At 42.4% G+C, this 19,482-nt stretch overlaps 1 protein-coding gene across 1 annotated transcript in view; it reads right to left on the bottom strand.

Moving 5' to 3' along the window:
- The window catches only part of GRM1 (glutamate metabotropic receptor 1), a 2,398,293-nt gene that overhangs the window by 757,137 nt on the left and 1,621,674 nt on the right, over positions 1 to 19,482 (bottom strand). Inside the window, exon 3 of the mRNA XM_078649207.1 lies at positions 5,125 to 5,360. Within this exon, the coding sequence (XP_078505333.1) occupies positions 5,125 to 5,360 (236 nt within the window). The remainder of the gene's footprint in view (positions 1 to 5,124; positions 5,361 to 19,482) is intronic.

Below are 19,482 nucleotides of genomic sequence, written 5' to 3'. Positions count from 1 at the left end.
ATTTCTATGGCGCTCTTCTCCCCTTATTGGGGTTGTAAGATTTGGTTCTCGTAATATTCTGAATGACCCTCCACTCCTTGGCCATGACTTCTCTTGCAGCTGCCTCAGCCAGCACCACGCGTTTCAGAAGGCTCAGTGCTCACATCAAGAGGCAACATGTTTCACAGAAAAGGACTTCTGCATACTGTGTGCTTTTACATCTATTGAGAGAAATAAAAGATAAATATGCATTAAACAAGCATTGGTATAGCCAATTGGTCTTGCCTTTGGGACATTATAAGTGTTTAGCCATGCAGCATTTGATGTTGCACCAAGAATATTGTGCTGCATAATTAAATACTTATAAGGTCCCAAAGGTGAGACCTATTGGCTATGCCAATGTTTGTTTTCATTTTAATAAATGTACCATAATTGGAGGCTGATTGTGCTTTATCTAGATAGACATGTATTAGAGTTTCAGTACACAAACTTTTTTTTGTTCCTGTCTGTCGTTCTATTACATATTTTTCTCCATCTTTATTTCTTCCATCCTCTCTTTATCTCTCCTTTCTCTCTATATATATTTTTTCTTTTTCTAGCTTTCTTTCTTTTTCATTCTTTTTTCTTTGGATCCCTCTTTCCTTGCTGGTACACATCTCCTCCTTTCCTTTCATCTTCTGCTTTTTCTTCCTCTTGTTCTTGCTGTTTATTTCGTTGTCTACTCTCCATTTTTCCTCTCTTCCTTTTCATCTTTTCATCTTTTCTCACTCTCCTTTCTGCCTACCATTTAAAATTTGATTGATTTTTGCTCATTTATATCTTCTGCTCTTTGTTCCTTTCTTTCCTTCTCACTTTTCTCTTCTCAGCTATGCTCACTCTTTCCTTTCTTTCTGTCCCGCTCGCATTTCTGTGTAATTGTCTCCATCCTGTATTTGTTCTTTTGTTTCTTTGGTCCTTGTTTCCTTTTCTCCTACCTGTGCTCCCTTCCTCATTTTTCTTTCCTTCTCTCCTTTCCCATTTCTTCCTTTTCTTCTCTCATCTGGTCGCTTTCTTCTTTCTTTTTTGTATTCATTTTTGGTCCTTCTCTTCTTTTCTCTATTTCTTTCTCCCTTTTTTCCTCTTCTCCTTCCTTCCTCTGCATCTTTTCTTCCTTTTCACTTTTTCTTCCTCACCTACCGTCTTTTATCACTCACATTTCTTCCCTCTTTATTTCTTTCCTCCATTATTCCCTCTGTTCCTTCCACACTGTCCCTGTCCCCTTCCTTTCTTCTTTCATCTTTTGTTCTTTTGTTCTTTCTTTCTTTCTTTCTCTCCCATGTTTTCTCTTTCTCTCCTTCCTTTCCTTAAGAGCGCTTAACTTATTAAGCAATCTCTCTATTTGTTAATTTTTGTTTCATCTTTGCTTCAGATGTATGTAAGGGGATGACTACAGAGCGATGTTTACCTGTAGAGTGCTATGTAATCTGCATGTATCAATTGCTAATGGTCATAGTTAAGGGGGAAATGTATGTGTAAAAAAGCTTTATAATTTCATTTATAAATGTGTGTGTTACTTGGAGTACTTGAGCATCTCCTCTTACAGCAGGGCAAGCTCTAGAGCTGGCCTTGCCAATAATGTTGGTGCCAATCCAGCCACCAGTTAATTTTACTCTCCTTCTTGAATCATTAAGGCAGGGCCAGTTTATGTACATCAAATAACGTATTTTGGGGCAATTAGCAAGATAATAGAATAATTTTGGCCACTAGCTCTCAAATCGAGACGAGTGGCACACCATATATTTCACAACTAAGGGGCCACAAGCTTTGGAATGACACGCTTATTTCTCACGTGATTCACAAACAAAAATAAAGGGGCAAAGAAGCTCCTTGGGGCAAACAGCATATAGCTTTTATGCCAGGGCAGCATGATTGGGTGTTCTACAGGAAGTGTTTAGTTGCTTGGCCTCTATGCAGCATTATCAAATTGATATATTTGTCAGTAGCTCAGAATGAGTTTCACTGATGAGAAGTAGCTCTCACTATTGAAAATGTTGGCAACACCTGGGATTGACAGTTATTTATTCATTTGTTTGTTTTTTGCAGATTAAATTACATCTAAGCAGTATGGCGGTTTTACTTGGAAAAGATGAGATGCACCAAAATGCTAATGTGATAAAGGGATCTCATCTCAATGTATACCTTCTAGATGAGAGCAGTACGAACAAACCTTCTGATATTGTATTGCCATCTAGTTGCCCTGATTAGATACTGGTAATCTCTATTACTCCAAGACAAGTCTTCCTTGATGCATCCATTACTAGATTTAGGTAAATCTGCCTCTCTAGACTTGCAGAGTTGCTACCTCTGCTTTTTCATACTCCGAAACTGTCCAAAATAGGCCATAAGTTCAAAAAGAACTATCTCGAAGAAGATATCTTACATGGTTACTAAGTTATCAACATCAGGTCTGAACAGTAATTCCTATATGAAGCGGAGGGCTTGGAGTAATCCGAGAGATATCAGATTGCACCACTTTCTCCTAGATATTATTAGATTGGAAAATATTTCCTAGTCTAAACGACATGGGGGGCATTACCATTGGCACACGTGACTACCAACAGAGTCTTTATACTCATGCTCCTCTCCCAAATTCTTAAAAAGACAAGAGACAGAATAGTATTGCCTTGAGTTGCAAACAGGACTATTACTAAACCATCTTAATATCCAGGCAAACATTGCTGCAAGTGCAGTACAACAATCCTGATGTGGTGGCCTGTGCTGATACACTTTCCCATTGTCCAGTCCTCTGATATCTACCACTTAAAGAGAGGAAACATGATACTTCAAAGTTCAGATATGAAAAGTAATAATTCAAACTACACCAAAGAGCACGACAGATATCATTATAAGCCTTCATCCTGGTATTGTGTGGATCAAACACATATCCATTGTTTGGCAATTGAGAGACCGATATTAATGCAAGCTTGATATCTGCCAGTTCCTTACCTTCTGGCATCTGCCAAGTTTTACCCATGACCAAACCCATCCATCAGTTGTAAAATAATCTGCCACTGTAGTTTCTCCTCAATAAACTCCGACTTGAATTGCAGACTTGAAACCCCAAGGATAGGGGCTGCAAAATCGAAGAAAGTGATGAGCTAGAAGACTCAAGTGAATACTGGCCCACGGGACAGCAAGCGCAACATTCGCATGTGTCCCAGATCATGCAGGTGTTTGCCCTGCGGGTGAAGTTTGGGTGACCAGTTTAGGAACTGCAAACTCACAGCTCCGGAAGGCAGCTAGAGCCTTGCACTGTGTTGGCGGGACACCCCTATGAACCACAGATCCCGAAAGGAAATCAAATGGGTTTTCTGCATTTCAGCAAGAACCCAAAATGATGAAGCAGATGCACCGCTAATATAAGGGAGATTTTCTGGACAGAAAATCTCCCTGATAATGTTGTAAATGATGATGATGATGATGATGATGATGATGATGATGATGATGATGATGATGATGACGATGATGAAGATAATGATGATAATGTGTTGCCTTAAAAAGCACTGCAAATAGCAAATTTTTAGCACATTTAATATTAGTGGAATTATTATCTTCGGACAAAATAAGTTTGAGTTGCTTGAATATGGCGTGGATGCTCCATCGAAGGACAGTGCTGTTTTTACACATGACTAGGGACATTATCATACTCATGAGCAGGATGCAGAATTGATGGTTACTCGACTGCGGCGAATACGCCTGGGTGTTTGACTAGGAGAGATGATCCATTGGAACCAGTCCATCTGGAAGTGGATCCATTTGAATGAGAGGTTAACTTTCATGTCCAGAGCTGTGCTACACACGCAGGACTTTGTCCGTCAAGAACAGGATAGAATCATCATCACTGAGTGCTTATTCCGCTGGAGGAGCTAACAAAATACCCTTCATCTCATAACAAATTGTTCCCTATAACACAGTACTTCTGCACTTCCTGTCTGAGAGAGAACAGGGGTAGCAATGAATTCTAGATTTAGAAGACTACAGGATAATCTGACTGTGCGGCTGTCCTTCATGATCTCATCTATTGCCCTTGACAAGTTCTCTTCTGATCCACAGAATGTCCTGTTATGTCCCCTCTCAGTGGGTAATCCACTGGCTACTACCATATTGAGAAGTGTGAGTGATTCATTGCTGGGAGAATGAGATGAAGCAGCCATCAGTCCATTGATGTGGCAGTATTCCTCCTTCCCCAGGCCATATTTCAGTGACATCCATGTTACTCAGCCGCTGCAAAGAATTCCAGGAATTAACTCATAGCAAGTCCACCTCTAAGAAGATCTAGCATTAAGAGACAGTAACCCTGAAGTTCACACTTGCTTCACTTAAGAGTACCAAATCTTTCAACTACCCATGCCCAAATGCTGTTGGCGTGTGGTTCGCAACTACCAGTGGTCAAGAGGTTAATGGAAGTGCTTAATTTGTAAAAATAAATAAGTGTCAGGGCTCTCCTCAGGAGGCCACTGCAGCTTGCACCACACATTGCCCCTGCCATGCAGCCAAGGATAGTAACACCAAAACTGCTAACCTACTCGTTTGACAATTCGGACTATTACATGCCCCCAAAGCTATAAGATTCGCCTAAGCAGCATGTAACCGTAATTTTGTGTTGTATATTGAATTAGAAATGAATTGTTGCAGCTGTCATCTCTAAATTAGTCAGACAGCGCCACCTTGTGGTTAACAATTTAATGCTGGTGCCGAACACCGAAAACCACCGACTCAAATTAAGCACTATGTTAATGCATCTGAAAATTACTTCCTGCAACAAAGGCCTCACCCAGTGTTCCTCGTTAAATTTGGCAGGACAAAACTGCAGGTATGGAGGTAAATACAGGGACATGTTGGTTTTAGTGCGGAAAGGAGTAAGTCCAAAAATATATCATGTGACCTTCGTTGAAACACCCATTTAATTCAGTACCCACCATAATGTTTTTTAGTATATAAAAGTCATCTCACAATGAGGCCAAAATCAGCATAAAGCTAATCCACCACACCCTAATGACTTCAAATGACACTGGAAGAAGCAAATCTCGAGTAGTACTGAGGCAGTACGTTATTAAAACGCAGAAAGCCAGGAACACGTGCCCCAGTAGTACGGCCGGTTCTTACCTTTGCAGATTTTCTTAACATTGCGGTTCTCTTGTGGGTGTCCTGGAATGCGGCACTGGAATCGATGCTGCCAGAACTCCTTAAACCAGGGGTTGCGGGTGTTGGTGTCCAGCCGCAGGCCTAGAAAATACTCGTCGAATGACATGACCTCTTCAGACTGCAGTTTGATCGTGATGCCCCCGTTCGCTTCAGCTTCGTACCCTTCAATGACTTCATCTCTGTCGGCCCAGCCATCACTGGAACGAGAGAAAGGGGGAAATTCATTGTAAACAAACTGTGTTCTCTTCAACTGCGTCACAACGCGAAGAAAAAGACTTTGCACGTTTAAATCTTCACCGTTTCAACTTCCCTGTAAGGAAAGGTCAAATCAATTACAGCCCAACAACGGTACACAGAATTTTTTTTTAGTTTTGAGCATTCGGATTGCTTTAAGTAAATGAACATTGCGAACATTGTTAATGTATGTGGATTTATTTATTCCGTTAAGCGTGTAGATTGCTTCCCAGCTACTGGTATTAACTTCTATGAACAAGATCACCACCTCGGGAATTTGAAGGTTTTATTAATTGGTTCTCTCTGTCTCCTCGATTACTGATTGTTCCCACGCTGCGCCTTAAAAAAGGCTTAAAAAAATTACATGAAGAGGAACAATGAGATGTAACTTCCTGTGATGCTAGGCTGGAGGGGGAGGGAGGGGGTCAAATAGTGTGTGAATTGATCCTACTGATAACTATTTCCAAAAGTTAAACCGACTTACACACTATTATGGGCCTCATTTATGAGAAATGATGCGTCACTGCGTGAAAGCATCGATGCTTCACTTCTCAGTGCACACTCCTTGCGACATACCTGATGCGTCATATTAAATGTATGACGCATCGCAAGGAGTTACAGATACGTCAGTATTTCTGACGTATCTGTAAGCGCAAAAGTGATGCATTGCTGGAGTGTGTCACAAAAGTGACGCAAGTCCAGCAATGAGTCCTTTCACATGGGACAAGCCCCATGAGAAAGGGCCTGCGTCAGTCTTATGCCTGCTGTGAGGCAGGCAGAAGATATTGATGCATTTGCGTCCTAGAAGTGACGCAGCGAAATCTCATAGATTTCACTGCATCACTTTTACGAGGCTTTTTGCGGGGGAACGCCCACCCTACATACATTATACCTGACGCAGGTATAATGTAGCGCAGGGGTTTACAAAGTGCGCATCTGCTAAGATGCGTCACTTTGTAAATAGTGCACAACAGGAGGCATGTTTTACGCCGCCGATGCGTCACAAAAAGTGACGCATCGGAAGCGCAAAACTGACGCAAGGCCTCATTCAAGGCCTCATAAATGAGGCCCTATGACTTTACACCAAATACACACAGAACAATGTTGTTTCTCTATTGCCAATCTTAAAAACATACACATACATGACACGGGTACGAATTAACAAACATTACATCATGTATAAGGCTTACTAGAGGAAAAGCCTTTGTTACATGTAGAAATGGGAAACCAGAATTTATATCCTGGCACCATTTATTTAATATGCCAATGTACTTTTAAGCAGCAAAAACAAAAACGCAATTCCATGGGAGCCCCATGTCCTACACTCTGGAAAGCCATGAACTCTAGTCTGATGGCAGAATTGAAGCCTCTTTAACTTTAGCGCACTCCTGAAAATTAAGGGGCATATTTACAAGGAGCTGACGGAGCATGGATCTGCGCCAAATTTGGCAGCATCGTTCTCTGACATTTCCAAAATGCAGGAATGTGCCTCATTCACAACAATACTGCACACCCCTGTTTTTTTCCCCCTATCGCTGGCGCTAACATTATCTGCCTAGGGCCAACGCAGGCACACTTGTACCATAGTGCAAGGGTTCTCGTGTTGCAAGGAATGATTGTTTATGTGTAGGAAGGTGTTCCTTCCTACACATAAACAACCAATAATGGCAATTTGTTATTTCTATGTGTGCTGCAGAATACAGCACCCACAGAAGTAGCAAATCTGCATTATTTAATGATTGTTTTTGTGCAGGAAGGGACACCTTCCTGCACATTAACAATAATTAATGGCGTTTGGCTCTACTATGTGTGCTGTTTCTGCAGCACAAAGAGAACGAGCAAAAACGAGGAGAAATAAAAGTATTTCTCCTCATTGCGCCATTCTAACGCCTGCTATTGCACTGCGGTCGTTTTTGGTGCTGCCGCAGATTTTCATATCATTGTAAATCTGGGACTGCTTCAAAAACAATGGGTGTTGCAGTGGAACGTCTACAGCAACAAATATAAGTGGCTTATGGCCGCTTTAATAATTTGGCGAAGGGCATTGACAACCAGAACGTCACTAGGAATGACGGTCTGGTGACTCTATACCCTTGTAAATATACCCCTAAGTGTTTTGGGATGGCTTTGACTGAGTATTTACTGCAACAAGAATATTAACTGAGTAATGTCAGATACAGGATCAGGTTTAATTCCAAGCACCACAAACATTCTCCTTATAACCTGGAATTTGACACAAAACTCGTTTTTGGTTCCAAATATTTTATCGGCATATTAATGCAACATACAAACGTTCAAGTATTACAGAGACCTTGTGAGGCCTACAAAAAAATGTACCATAAGATATAAGTATTGGGGGAGTACATATAAGCATCAACATGAGAATTGGCAGACATTCATAAGTTAAAGGATACAGATCTGCTGGTAACGGAACTCAATTTACTGCCCCAGTAGTGCGCCTGCCCTCGGTGAAATAAGTTACCCCCAAGATCTCATGCAGCAGATACAAAACTCTTTGTGGGAAATGATCCACTTCTATTGAAGCATATGTGGGAAGCATGTAAGGTTGAGAATTCTGGAAAGAGGTTTTTACTTAAACTGATCTCTTATTATAGAGCAACCTTGTTCCGTCTCATACCATGGGCAATTGCAAATGATCAGGCTTTAAGTGGGCCAGGTCCTGCTGGTGCTGAGCACCGGCAGCTCTAAAAAGCAGGTGTCGAAACGGGTCCCTATCGGGCTCTCCATTTTTGCCCCCACCTTCGGTGAATTTTTTGTTTCAAAATCTGCAGCAGTACCACCCTTTACTGTCTTTGACGTAACTTTAGAGGCTCGTTATAGTTCTTTCACAGTCTCATCATTTTAGAACGGAAGCATTTTTAATATTATATACAATGAAGCCATAGTTGTTGCTATTTTTATCTTATGCAACTAACAGCCATTGACAAAGCCAATAGTCCTGGCTTGTTGTAGGTGTAATGTCACTTGTTTTATTATATACCTGGATGCAATGACAGAAGCAGCAAAATACCAGTCGGGCAGGACACTATGCTAAGCACACATTTTTAGCTTAAGTATTTTAAGCCATGCCCTTAATTACAACGACCAAGCCCCTTTGAGAGACCCCCAACTTTTTCATCCCACTTAAAGCCCTGCTCCCATATATCGGCCACCATCTAGAGCTCTTTCTAGAAAATCACGTTGGGTTCAATAAGAGCTATATTGGAATATTGGAAAGCTATGAATAAAATGATATCCCTTGTCTGCTCAGCTCAATTCCTACTTCTACAGACCCGTCCTGACTCTTTGGTGGGGGATATACTACTATTGAGGCCTCTAAGCATATTAGTCATTCACTAGTTGTAAATTAGTCGTACAGGACAGCCTGTCTTACCGTTTAGTGGTTAGTAATGAAAACGGTGCTGAAAGGTATACTGTCAACATAGGTTGTCATTTCAACCATCTTTCCGCGTGCACCAAGAATCTATACCCAGCAGCAGACTCTATGACACATTTGAATAAAAGGTTACCTTGCCATTAAATTGCAGCTCCAGTTTCGTAAATGCAAATGACTCAAAAACCTGTCCTAAATGTAGTTTAGTTTGAGACATTAGTACCTGTTTTCAGATCAGAGGTACCCATGACATAGGTTTTTTTTTTGTTTAGAAAAAACGCATTGCTATTGTGTTGTAAGACAACACATATTAAGAAGAACAATAAAGTACATCATCAATGAATAATCTTATAAATACAAATATGAATATTACTGAATAGGTAAAACATCAATACAATGAATGGCACTGTGTGAAAGAGATGTAAAACTTTGATGTTAAGTAGCATCAGTGTTTCGTGCACCAAGGCTTTAACAAAAGATCTGTGTGCTGCTTTGAAGACGAGGTGAAAGGCGACCTTTTGTAGTTTGAAGCTTCACATCCATTTCGAAGGGCTGTGCTTAATTAAAGAGGCTCATTAAAAACAATGCAGTAGAGAGCACGTGGGAGATGCAGGAAGTTCCATCTTCCAGCATCTAACATAGATTGGCCACTCCTTTGGTGAGGATGAGCTTCCAAGCTTCTCGGGCCTCCAACCGCTTCCACATCACCAGGAGGGGAAAGTCCTGGGGTGGATGAGGCGCAGATGCATATGTTTTTTGGGCGATGGTAGTGCTGCCATTAAGCTTCCAGCAGAGGCAGGGTGCCTAGGAGTCAAACCACAGCAGCGATTGCTCTCCTGCTCTCACAAATCTTTCTCTCCAGTTCCCTCCTTGACCCAGGGTGGACGGCGCACTACCGTCAAGTCCCTCATCATCACAGTGGCTAGCAACAACCCACACTCAATGTCCAAACTGGCACTAACAGCACGGAATGGGTGTAAATGGCACTGTAAAGAAATGAATGTAGTCCGTGCTACAATTTTAGGGTAAAGATTCCGGCGCTTAAATACAAGCTATTGAAAAACATTATTCCGTCAAACGCTTCCCGCCTGCACACAAATCCGGCTCATGCCTACGTCATTGTAGAGCAGGCTGGGGTCACTGCAGGGACACATGAAGAACAAAAGCTCCCGCTGGTACCTGATGTGGTCTTGAGAAAAGTTCAGGAATGTCTTGCATAGTCTCAAGGAGAGCAGGTCTGGTAATGCACATGTGGGTGGAAAATGACAATGCACACTCCGGACAGCCTTCATGATTCAGTACGTCTGGATCAAAAAAGCTGCCGGAATCATTCTTTTGGGGCCCGTAGCAGACCCCCTATCACCTGGAGCCCTCCGACTCAGACCTGTGGGGGTACCCATGGATCCTACCTTAACATACATGCCCGGTGTGGCGGGCACCATTGGGTGCCAGCCACAGGGTGCCTGCATTTCCCCAACCACCCCTTTTTGCTATGGAAGCCTGTGTACGCATCCAGTATACAGGCTCCCATAGAGTTCAATGGGAGTCCGAGCGAACCGAGTCCATATGCTCGGACCCCAGGTACACAATATTCTCATGAAGCCCTACAGATATGAGTCATACGAAGGGTTTATGAGCGAGATCAGAATCGGGCCCTTAGTCTTAATTGACATATTTTCGTCACCCTGGTTCATACAGGTTATGTTTTGGACTAAGTGGAAAGTTCCTCCATGTAGGGTAAAAGTCAGTAGTCAACCCTAGACAATTCACAGTCATGTGACCCAAGACACTAGCAAAAGGAACAAATGGCAACTTTCTGAAACTTTCTTTAAGTGGTATTTTCCCAATTATTACTTAATGTCCAACTTTACCATTAAAGAGGATGTTAAATCACAATTGATTTGAGTGTAAACATCATATCTCTATCTGTTCCCAATCAAAAGATATCACTTACTAAATGTAATAAGATAACCCAATGTTAGTTATTTGGAGACATAAGCCATACAGAAAAATGACTTTAGGAGGTGTTCTTTACTAGGACATGCAAAACTTAAACACACATATCCTACTTTTTAAATGCAATGACCCCTGCTCAATGGGCTTTTGGGGCCTTCATTACGAGTGGTTTATAAGTATTTAGAATTAAAATTTAGGCCTGGAAAATGGTTTAATTCACCAGGTCAAAAAAGCAGTTTAAAAGTGCACTCCAGGCTGCATGAAAGGCCTGAGACATGTTTGGAAAGGCTACATCAGTGGGCGGTGCAATGAGTGCTGCAAGCCCTCTAGTAGCAATATCATTTTTAGGCCCTGGGTACATTTAGGGACATTTATTAGGGACTTACAAGTAAATTAAATTAGACAATTAAGTGCAGTCCAAGTTTACTATATTTTAGGGAGAGAACTCAAACACTTTAGCACTAATTAGCAGTGGTAAAGTGCTAAAGCCAACAAATTCAGCATACAGGAGGGGTGAAGGCAAAAGGTTTGTGGGAATATCATGCACCTAACAGTCTTGCTAGACTGCCATACAGCTGCCATACAACTGCAGCATCCATTCCTTTGCTAAGAGCCAACACAGAGTCAGATAAACACCACTTCTCCACTGTGAATATGTATACAGTGTGCTGAATTCCAAGAAACCATGGAGGCAAGTTAGCTACTTCATGCTCTCATAGTATTAGTGCATTGAAATAGTCTTTAGGGTGTTAAGCTGCTAAGAGTTTTCCAACCATGTTAGAAATGTTCATATGAATCTTGCTCCTACTGACATGCATTAGTGCTGTTCTATTTATACTCTGTGGTTATTGCTCATTTACTAATCAACAAAATGACACTGTTGAAATAAATACTGTTAGACACTTATAGTGCCTTTTCTTGAAGCAAAATTGGGTTTGAATTACAACTCCATTGCTTATCCCTTTACGGGTCTGTTAGCAGCCCAGAAATCAAAGACACCACACCAGCAAGTGTGTCAAGTGGGGTTGTGTGGTGCTACAATATACTGTTTCAAGTTTACTTTATTTGCATAGTTAATTAAAACCATTGCAATACAAAAAATATACTCATTTAAAAACTGTCATGTACATAATTAAAACTCTTGTCTCTAAAAAGCCATATTGTCTGGATTCTTGAATCATATACTCAGAGTGTTCACAGACACCTTGCGTTTATGCAAGTGCTATTTCTGGATCGGTTCCTGTTGTCAGTAATTCTGGCATCTTGCTGCCGCACAGTCTCAGATATTTTACTGTTCTACAGTTCAATTGTGGGTTGCTCGGTTCGAAACATGCTAGCAAAGCTTGCCTCCTGGTGCGGATCCCTCGTTGATTTAAGAGATGTTTGAGAAATGTAACTCGTTCCTTTGTAAGTTCTTTACAGGAGCATAGTAGGTGCAGCATGTCTTCCTGAGCCAATCCACATAGGCGGCACGCAGAGCCAGCTTGGATCCGAAGCCAAGGAGGGAGATGCTTGGCACAAGGGAGCAGTCCGGGCCTATATCTCATAAAAGCAATTTTTAAGTTTTTATCATAACCCAAGTTGAAATAGGTTTGTATGCCAGGCTTTGTGTATGTGTTCAGGGTCATCCAGCCGTGGGATCTATTTGATAGCGCATCCTTGTCCTCCAGCCATGAGAGGAGTTTCACAGTTTTCCATACTAATTTTTTAAAAGTATGGCTGGTTGTCGGTGTCTCCCAGAGCTGGTTTAGCCTCAAATTATGAAGGCTACTATATAGGTATTCCGCGGCTGGTAATGCGGGTGCGATTGTAGCTCCTTCCAAAACTTTTCGTTTAGTGTGCCACGTCCTGCTCTTCGCACTTTGTCCCAAGTGATGATAAAGGCCCCTTGTCTAGCAAGTGATTGTTTCAGAATGGCAAATTCGAGTCTAATTTGGGCCGGTGAGGTGTATTTCGGCAGACCAAAGATGACCCTATATGCCGTTGTTACTGTGGCATCCAGTATTTTTGCATCCTTCCCTTTCTGTACCTCACTGCCATAAGTGATTGTTGGCAGGAGTTTTGCCCGAGCAACCTCAACAAGTGGTAGGATTGATGGGCCTGTTAATTTAGAGTTTAATGTTTTAGGGTAATTGCCAGAGCTAGACCTTTGTGTCTTATGCTGGTCTTCTGTGCCACAAACCGGCCTCCTGTATCCAACTTCACGCCTAGATATTTATATTCCATTGTATCCTCTATTCTGGTCTCACCCCAGAACCAGGCAGCAGTTTGACGTCTTTTCCTCCTGACTATCATTGTTCTTGTTTTGCCAAGGGTAATGGTCAGGTCATTTGCTTGGGAAAAATCCCGCGTTGTGTTTAAGAGATGTTGTAGCCCTACTTTAGTTTTGCTGATCAGGACTATGTCGTCTGCATAGAGGAGACAAGGTAATAAAATATCTCCTAATTTCGGGGCATGGGAGTTGCAGCTGGTTAGTAGCGGGACTAAGGGCCAGATGTAGGAGCCTAAATACCGGTCAGTAACGGCCGATTTCGGCCGTTACCGACCGGTATTTAAGAATTGGCATGTAGGGGCCTTCATTTTACAGAATCGGTAAATTTACCGATGCGGTAAATTTACCGATTCTGTAAAATACCGAATCGGTATTTTTACCGATTCGGTAAATCCAAATGTAGGTGGGACTCTTCTGAGTCCCAAAGGCCTTTCAAATTTGGTATTTTACCACCCAATTGAATTGGGTGGTGAAATACCGAATCCAGGTGTGCATGCACATGTGTGCATGCACACCTATGCCATGTGACAGACAGACATGCCCTTAGGGCATGTCTGTGTGCCACATGGCACTCATGCCTGTATTTGGGGTGCAAGAGGGTGTCAAAGTGACACCCCCTGCACCCTTGCGGAATTCGGTATTTACCGATTCGGTAATTACCGAATCGGTATTTCCCATTGATTCCTATGGGCTTCACAGCCCATAGGAATCAATAGGAAATACCGATTTGGTATTTACCGAATCGGTAAATACCGAATATTAACGATTCGGTATTTCAACATCTGGAAATACCTACATCTCCCCCCTTCATATTTACCGATTCATAAATACCGAATCGGTAAAATTCGGTATTTATGAATCGGTAAATAACATTTACCTACATCTAGCCCCAAATCGGCAATGTACAGATTAAAAAGTGTGGGTGCTAAGAGGCAACCCTGCTTTAGCCCTTTTTCCGTCGGTATGCGCCTTGATAGATGCGTTCCGTTTCCCAGCTTCACCTGTAGCCACGTATTCGTATGTAAGTTCATTATTAGTTTGAGTAAAGGCTGTGGCAGCCCCCAGCTGTGTAGTTTGGACCACAGTCTGGTGCGGTTGACGTGGTCGAAGGCAGCTTTATAATCAATGAAACATAAGAATAGAGACGACCGTGTTGCCTCAGCCTTGTCCATAAGCATGGCCATGCTTAGTGTGTTTGTCATTGTCCCAACCAATTTTATAAAGCCAGTCTGCTGTAGGGGAATTATGGATTTTTCTTCTGCCCAAGCCTGGAGATCCTCCAATAGCAAACCAGCAAAAAATTTAGCTTTGTTGTCTAATAATGCCACTAATCTGTAGTTTTGTGGATCCGGCTTCTCGCCGGATTTATAGATGGGGAAGATTATTCAGCCTCTCCATGAGCTAGGCAGGGTATTCAGTGATCTAATTTCTCTGAAAAGTGGATCCAGAGCTTCTGCCCAGAAGGTTGCCTCCTGTTTGTACAATGCTGGTGGCAGCCCATTTGGCCCAGGGGCGCCTTCTCTTCTCCTTTTTCCTATCTGCCGTTTGATGGCATCTATATGATTGGTGTGGGGGTCCTCAGAAGATGTAACTGTTACTGAGTTCTCAGAGTCGGCAAGATTGTTTTCCGCCCAGGACTTGTGTGTCTTTTGGTAATCTACTTCGTTTCGCTCTGCTTGATCATGGTCTCTCTGGTCACTGCCTTGATGGAAATGGGGCCTGAGGTAGTTTGCCCAGATTTCCTCAGAGATGTAGGAGCAGATTCCATCATGATTGTTATTGATGAATTGATTTATGGTCCTCCAAAATCTGGAGCTGTTGTTGTGTTTGACGTCGGCATGTAATTTGGCCCCGAGATCTTCCTCCTTAGCTCTGTTCGTGTCTCTTTTCAGTTTTTTAAGGGCTGCCCTTTGATTCTGTAATGCTTTCAGTCGAGTTTTATCACTGGGTCTGTCCCGAAGATATCTCAGAAGTTGGTTAATGCTTTTTTTTGTATATTTAATTTCATGTGTGACATGGGCATTGTGCCACTGAATCTTTGCTGATTTGGTGGTTTAACCTTGGTAGCGTATGATTCCATCCCAGATAAGAAGTTTTTCCATTTCTCGACTTCTCCGTTTCCGACCCTTTCAAAAAAGAGTTGTTTTGCATTTTCCAGCATCTCGCCGCTTGCTGTTAATTTCAATTTAATTCGTCTTAGGTCGATGGTAGTTGTAGTTCCTTGAGGCTCCCGGCAGCACTCGAATGTTGAGGTCACTATTCTCAGAGCTATTTCTTGGGGCCGGTGATCGCTGTCGCCCTTATCGCCCATCTGAAAAGATGTGATTTGGTAGAAGAGGCCTAAAGAAACAAAGGTGTAGTCCAGGAATGAGCTGGTTTTTGTAGAATTGTATGTGGCTACATGAGGATTATCTTCTGGCAGTCTGCCATTTAGAGCCGCAGGTTAAGATGTTCTAAATCCTCCAAGATCGTTTTTCCCATCTTGGTTTGCTTACACATTTCAGGTTTCCCTTGCAGCGGGATATTCCAGTTTGCGTTATGCAACAGAACTTCTTCTTCCGACGAAGATCCCATTAGATAATAATTTAAATCCCCGGTTAAAATAAGATCGGCTGTGGGGCCCTCTCTTAGGCATGTTTCAGCAAACTTGTACATTTCCTTAATAAGTTTGGTTTTTAATTTCGGTTGAATATACACGTTTATTATCATGATACTCATGTCCCTTTGGTTTGTCAATGTTTGCGAGAAAGTTACAGTAACTGCTAGTGATGATTGCAGTGGAGGGCCAAAAATGCGAACAGAACAAGCAATTGTGTTCGCCACATATATGACCAACCCTCCTTGCAGGTGGCCGTATTTTGCCCCCCTGATGGCATTTGTGTGGAACCGCAAGAATCCTTGAAGATGGCGCGGATCTTCTGCCCATGTTTCTTGTAGTGCCACAATGTCGAAGGCCCTGACGTAGGTGACAAAGTCGACATCCGTTACTTTATTGGCGAGGCCGTTTATATTCCATGAACAGATCCGTACAGTGTCCAATTTTTCTTTTCCCATATAAAGTGGGCGAGGATTGCGTCAATCTTTTGTATTGTTGATAGTTCTTGCGAACCATCGTGTGTCTCCTTCCCGAGCTTGCAGAATAAGGGGATCGATGTGGCCCCTTAGTTACTCTGTTTGATGCCTCATGTCCATGTTGCAATACCCTGAGGCTCCTCTCAGCACTGATGTAGTTGGTCTAGTGGATGCTGTCGCTGAACCTCTCGTGGGGCTGGGATTAGCAGATCCGGGTAACCTGGTTTATAATACGGGGCGATGGTTATCCCCCAGGATTTTAGGATGTCCCTTTCTGAGAGTATTTTATGTGCTGTTGTTACATTGGTCCATGTAGCTCTTGTTTTTTCGCCTACCTTTACGTCACCGCAATTAATAAATTCTACTGCAAATAATAAATTCTACTGCCGCAATTAATAAATTCTATAATATACTGGACTTTTGCACTGACGCGTTGGTGTACTAAACTAAGTTCAGGTGCCAGGGGGCAGGATAGCCAAACCTTGCAGAACTAGCTTGGAGTCCTAGTTTATGCAACAAGAATCAGGCTAAAATCAGTTCATGCTACATGTCCTTCTCTTTTTAATGCTAGATTGTATATATGCTGCTTACATGTAGGACATACAGCAACATAGGTGTGCTGCATGGTGTTGTAGTGCATCATTAATAATAACTGCCTCCACACCTGCTAAGTTTTCGGTGCTCTGATGTGGAAAAGGGCAGCCAAAGAACTTTAACCACCACAGACTACAAAAATGTCTAGCAAAATGTGTTCAAGTGTCTAAGCCTATGATGCTCTCTGAGAAAGAATGGGATTTAGAATGAAGATAGCTACCAAGATGGATATCTCTTGCTGAGGCTCAAGTAGCCTGGGATTGCAATCCTGAGAATATCTGCAGCACAGCAATACATCAAGGTCTGCGAGGAGCTCACCGGTGCAAGCAAAATCCGGAAAGTCCAGTCTGTGCTTCTCTCATCAATCTTCGACCTACCAATATACAGCAAGACCCCCCAGCACTGCGACAAGACATTGATCCCCAGTAACCTCCAGAGACTCTCCAGCCCCCCGACATGGCCGTTCCAGCCACCATGGGTGTTTTGCATGTCCTACTGAGGTTGACTAACCGCCACTAATGAACCTGGCCATTTCTATTTAGGAGGCTGAAGACAAGTGGAGCGGAGGTCGACATCTAGAGGCTGCCGTCATCAGTGAGAAACAGAGCAACTATCTAATAAAAGTCCAGCCTAGTGGCCTTTAGGCCCTTCTGTAGCCCTTTGATCTCATGTCTCCCCTAATGGTAAACATGCTCGCAAAACATTGTGATGGACCTGCAGTGTTAGATGGCACTACACGCTATTTTGGGTTTCAGAAGGTGGCCAATTTGTATAAGCCTCTTTAGCTCAGCATAAGGTCTCTCATCGACACCCACTAAGACAATGCTTGTTTTCTAGTACAACGCATATTGATTAATAAAACAAGGCATTCCTGCCAAAGCTAGACCACCACCCATTGAGACAAAATATGCCTGCTATAACAAGGCATATCACACAATAAAATAAGTCCTTCCTGTCACAGTAAAGCCTCTCTTCATTTTGGTTGTGGAGATCACTGTTCGACCCCCTTGTGACAGGTAGTATAAAATGCCACTAACCAGTTAGCTCCAACCTTCTGTATCTTTTCAGGATTAATAATGTGCCACCTTCTTCATGACGTTGTGATTTAATTCCTCGACAATTCCAGATAGCTGTCATTATTGCCTTCTATGACTTCTCCTCTCTTTCAAACAACCACTCTCTAAAACTGGAGTCAATTCCTTTGAAATCATTTATTCTCCAAATGTGTGGAGTTATTTCACGACAAAAATTCAAATGTGGTTTTAAGGGAATTTCTGGAAGGTCCATTTGCAACACAATATCACTGTTCTCAGAATAGATAACTCAAAACGTATCTTCTGCTTTTTACTCACACGCAGGCAATGGTCCAACATCTTATACAAAACCCTAAAGATATCTTTAACAATTTCATCCCGATGGGTAAAAGCTGAGGTTTTACTCCCTTCACACTTTAAAAACAGAACGTTTATGTTCCAATCTAATGATGCAGATATATTCTTACCTAATAGTTTTACTTTCCAATCGCTCACTACTATCATCTCTTCCTTTCTACTGCCACTCCCTTATTCTCATGCTCCCAAACAACCCAGTCCCAATACAAACCCTACTGGCAATCCTCCTTCCCAGGTATTACTCCTCCTTGCTCTCAATCTGCCCCACATTGACTTGATCCCTTCGGGCTCTCTTTCCACCACTTCAAAGATGTACTTATCCCTCTTCTCCTAACAACCTTCGTACCTAGTCAGCCAGTACCACGGCTCTACAGCTACCCCTCATTGTTTACATCCTATTTTTTTTTAACTCACTCCCACCAACAACTGTTCTACCTGACTCTCCCTCTAATACTCCACCGAACAACCATCCTGCAATTCTCCCTGCTACCCTGTCCGCATACAACACTTCACTGATACAGTATCGGCTCCACTCAAGCTTTCCCACTCCTTTCCCTTACTCGTCTCATCCTGATGTACCTACCGGCCTTGTTCCAATTAATTACTGTATTCCACCCTTTGCTCTACCTAACATTCATCTCACATATATCATACCACATTTGTGACCTATCCCTACCCACTCTTCCTACTGATAATGCACCAACCTCCCATCCTCCTCATCTACCCTTCCCAATCCTTACTCATCTGCCAGCTACTCACACATTAACCTTGTGCCTTCTCTCTCCTCTAGTACCAATACAGCAATCACCTTCGCTAGTGCACCACAGCAACCCTGTCCCTGCTATCCTTTCATCTCTTTCATCTCTTCCATAATGTCTACCCTTCTTTTGCCACTGTGGGATCTCCAACTGGTTCTCCCAAAAATACAAATTTTTCTTCTGGGATTTCATTCTCATCACAGAAAACTAAATTACACATATCTCCTGACCTAACCCTCATGCTGATGAATTTCTTAAAAACACCTCCGACTATACCACCACTGCCTTCCTCACCTGAGCTTTTAGCCTCTGTGACTCCTCTGTCTAAGAAAAATGACACCCTGTCACAAGCAGTTTCTCAACTGCCATCTTCATTAAACACAGTCAAAAACTGCTCACCTCATAATCTCAACCTAGTGCTCACTCCCTGAAGAACAACCTAGGGTGCTATTTATCTGCCTAGAAGCAACCAGAATCCTAACCCTAACAGAACAAACACCTTACTGGCTTATGATGTTTTCAGTCAACTTGTCAATAGCTATATTAACTTAAATGTAGCCAACAAACCCATCCAATACAAGGCTCAAGACACCTCCTCCATCCCAACCACCCAGAACACCACAGACCTCCCGGACCATCCCAACCACC

This window comes from Lissotriton helveticus, chromosome 6 (genome assembly GCF_964261635.1).
Source record: "Lissotriton helveticus chromosome 6, aLisHel1.1, whole genome shotgun sequence".
Lineage (NCBI taxonomy): Eukaryota > Metazoa > Chordata > Amphibia > Caudata > Salamandridae > Lissotriton > Lissotriton helveticus.
Note: the sequence above shows the minus strand (reverse complement) of the source record. Positions and strands in the feature narration are given on the sequence as shown.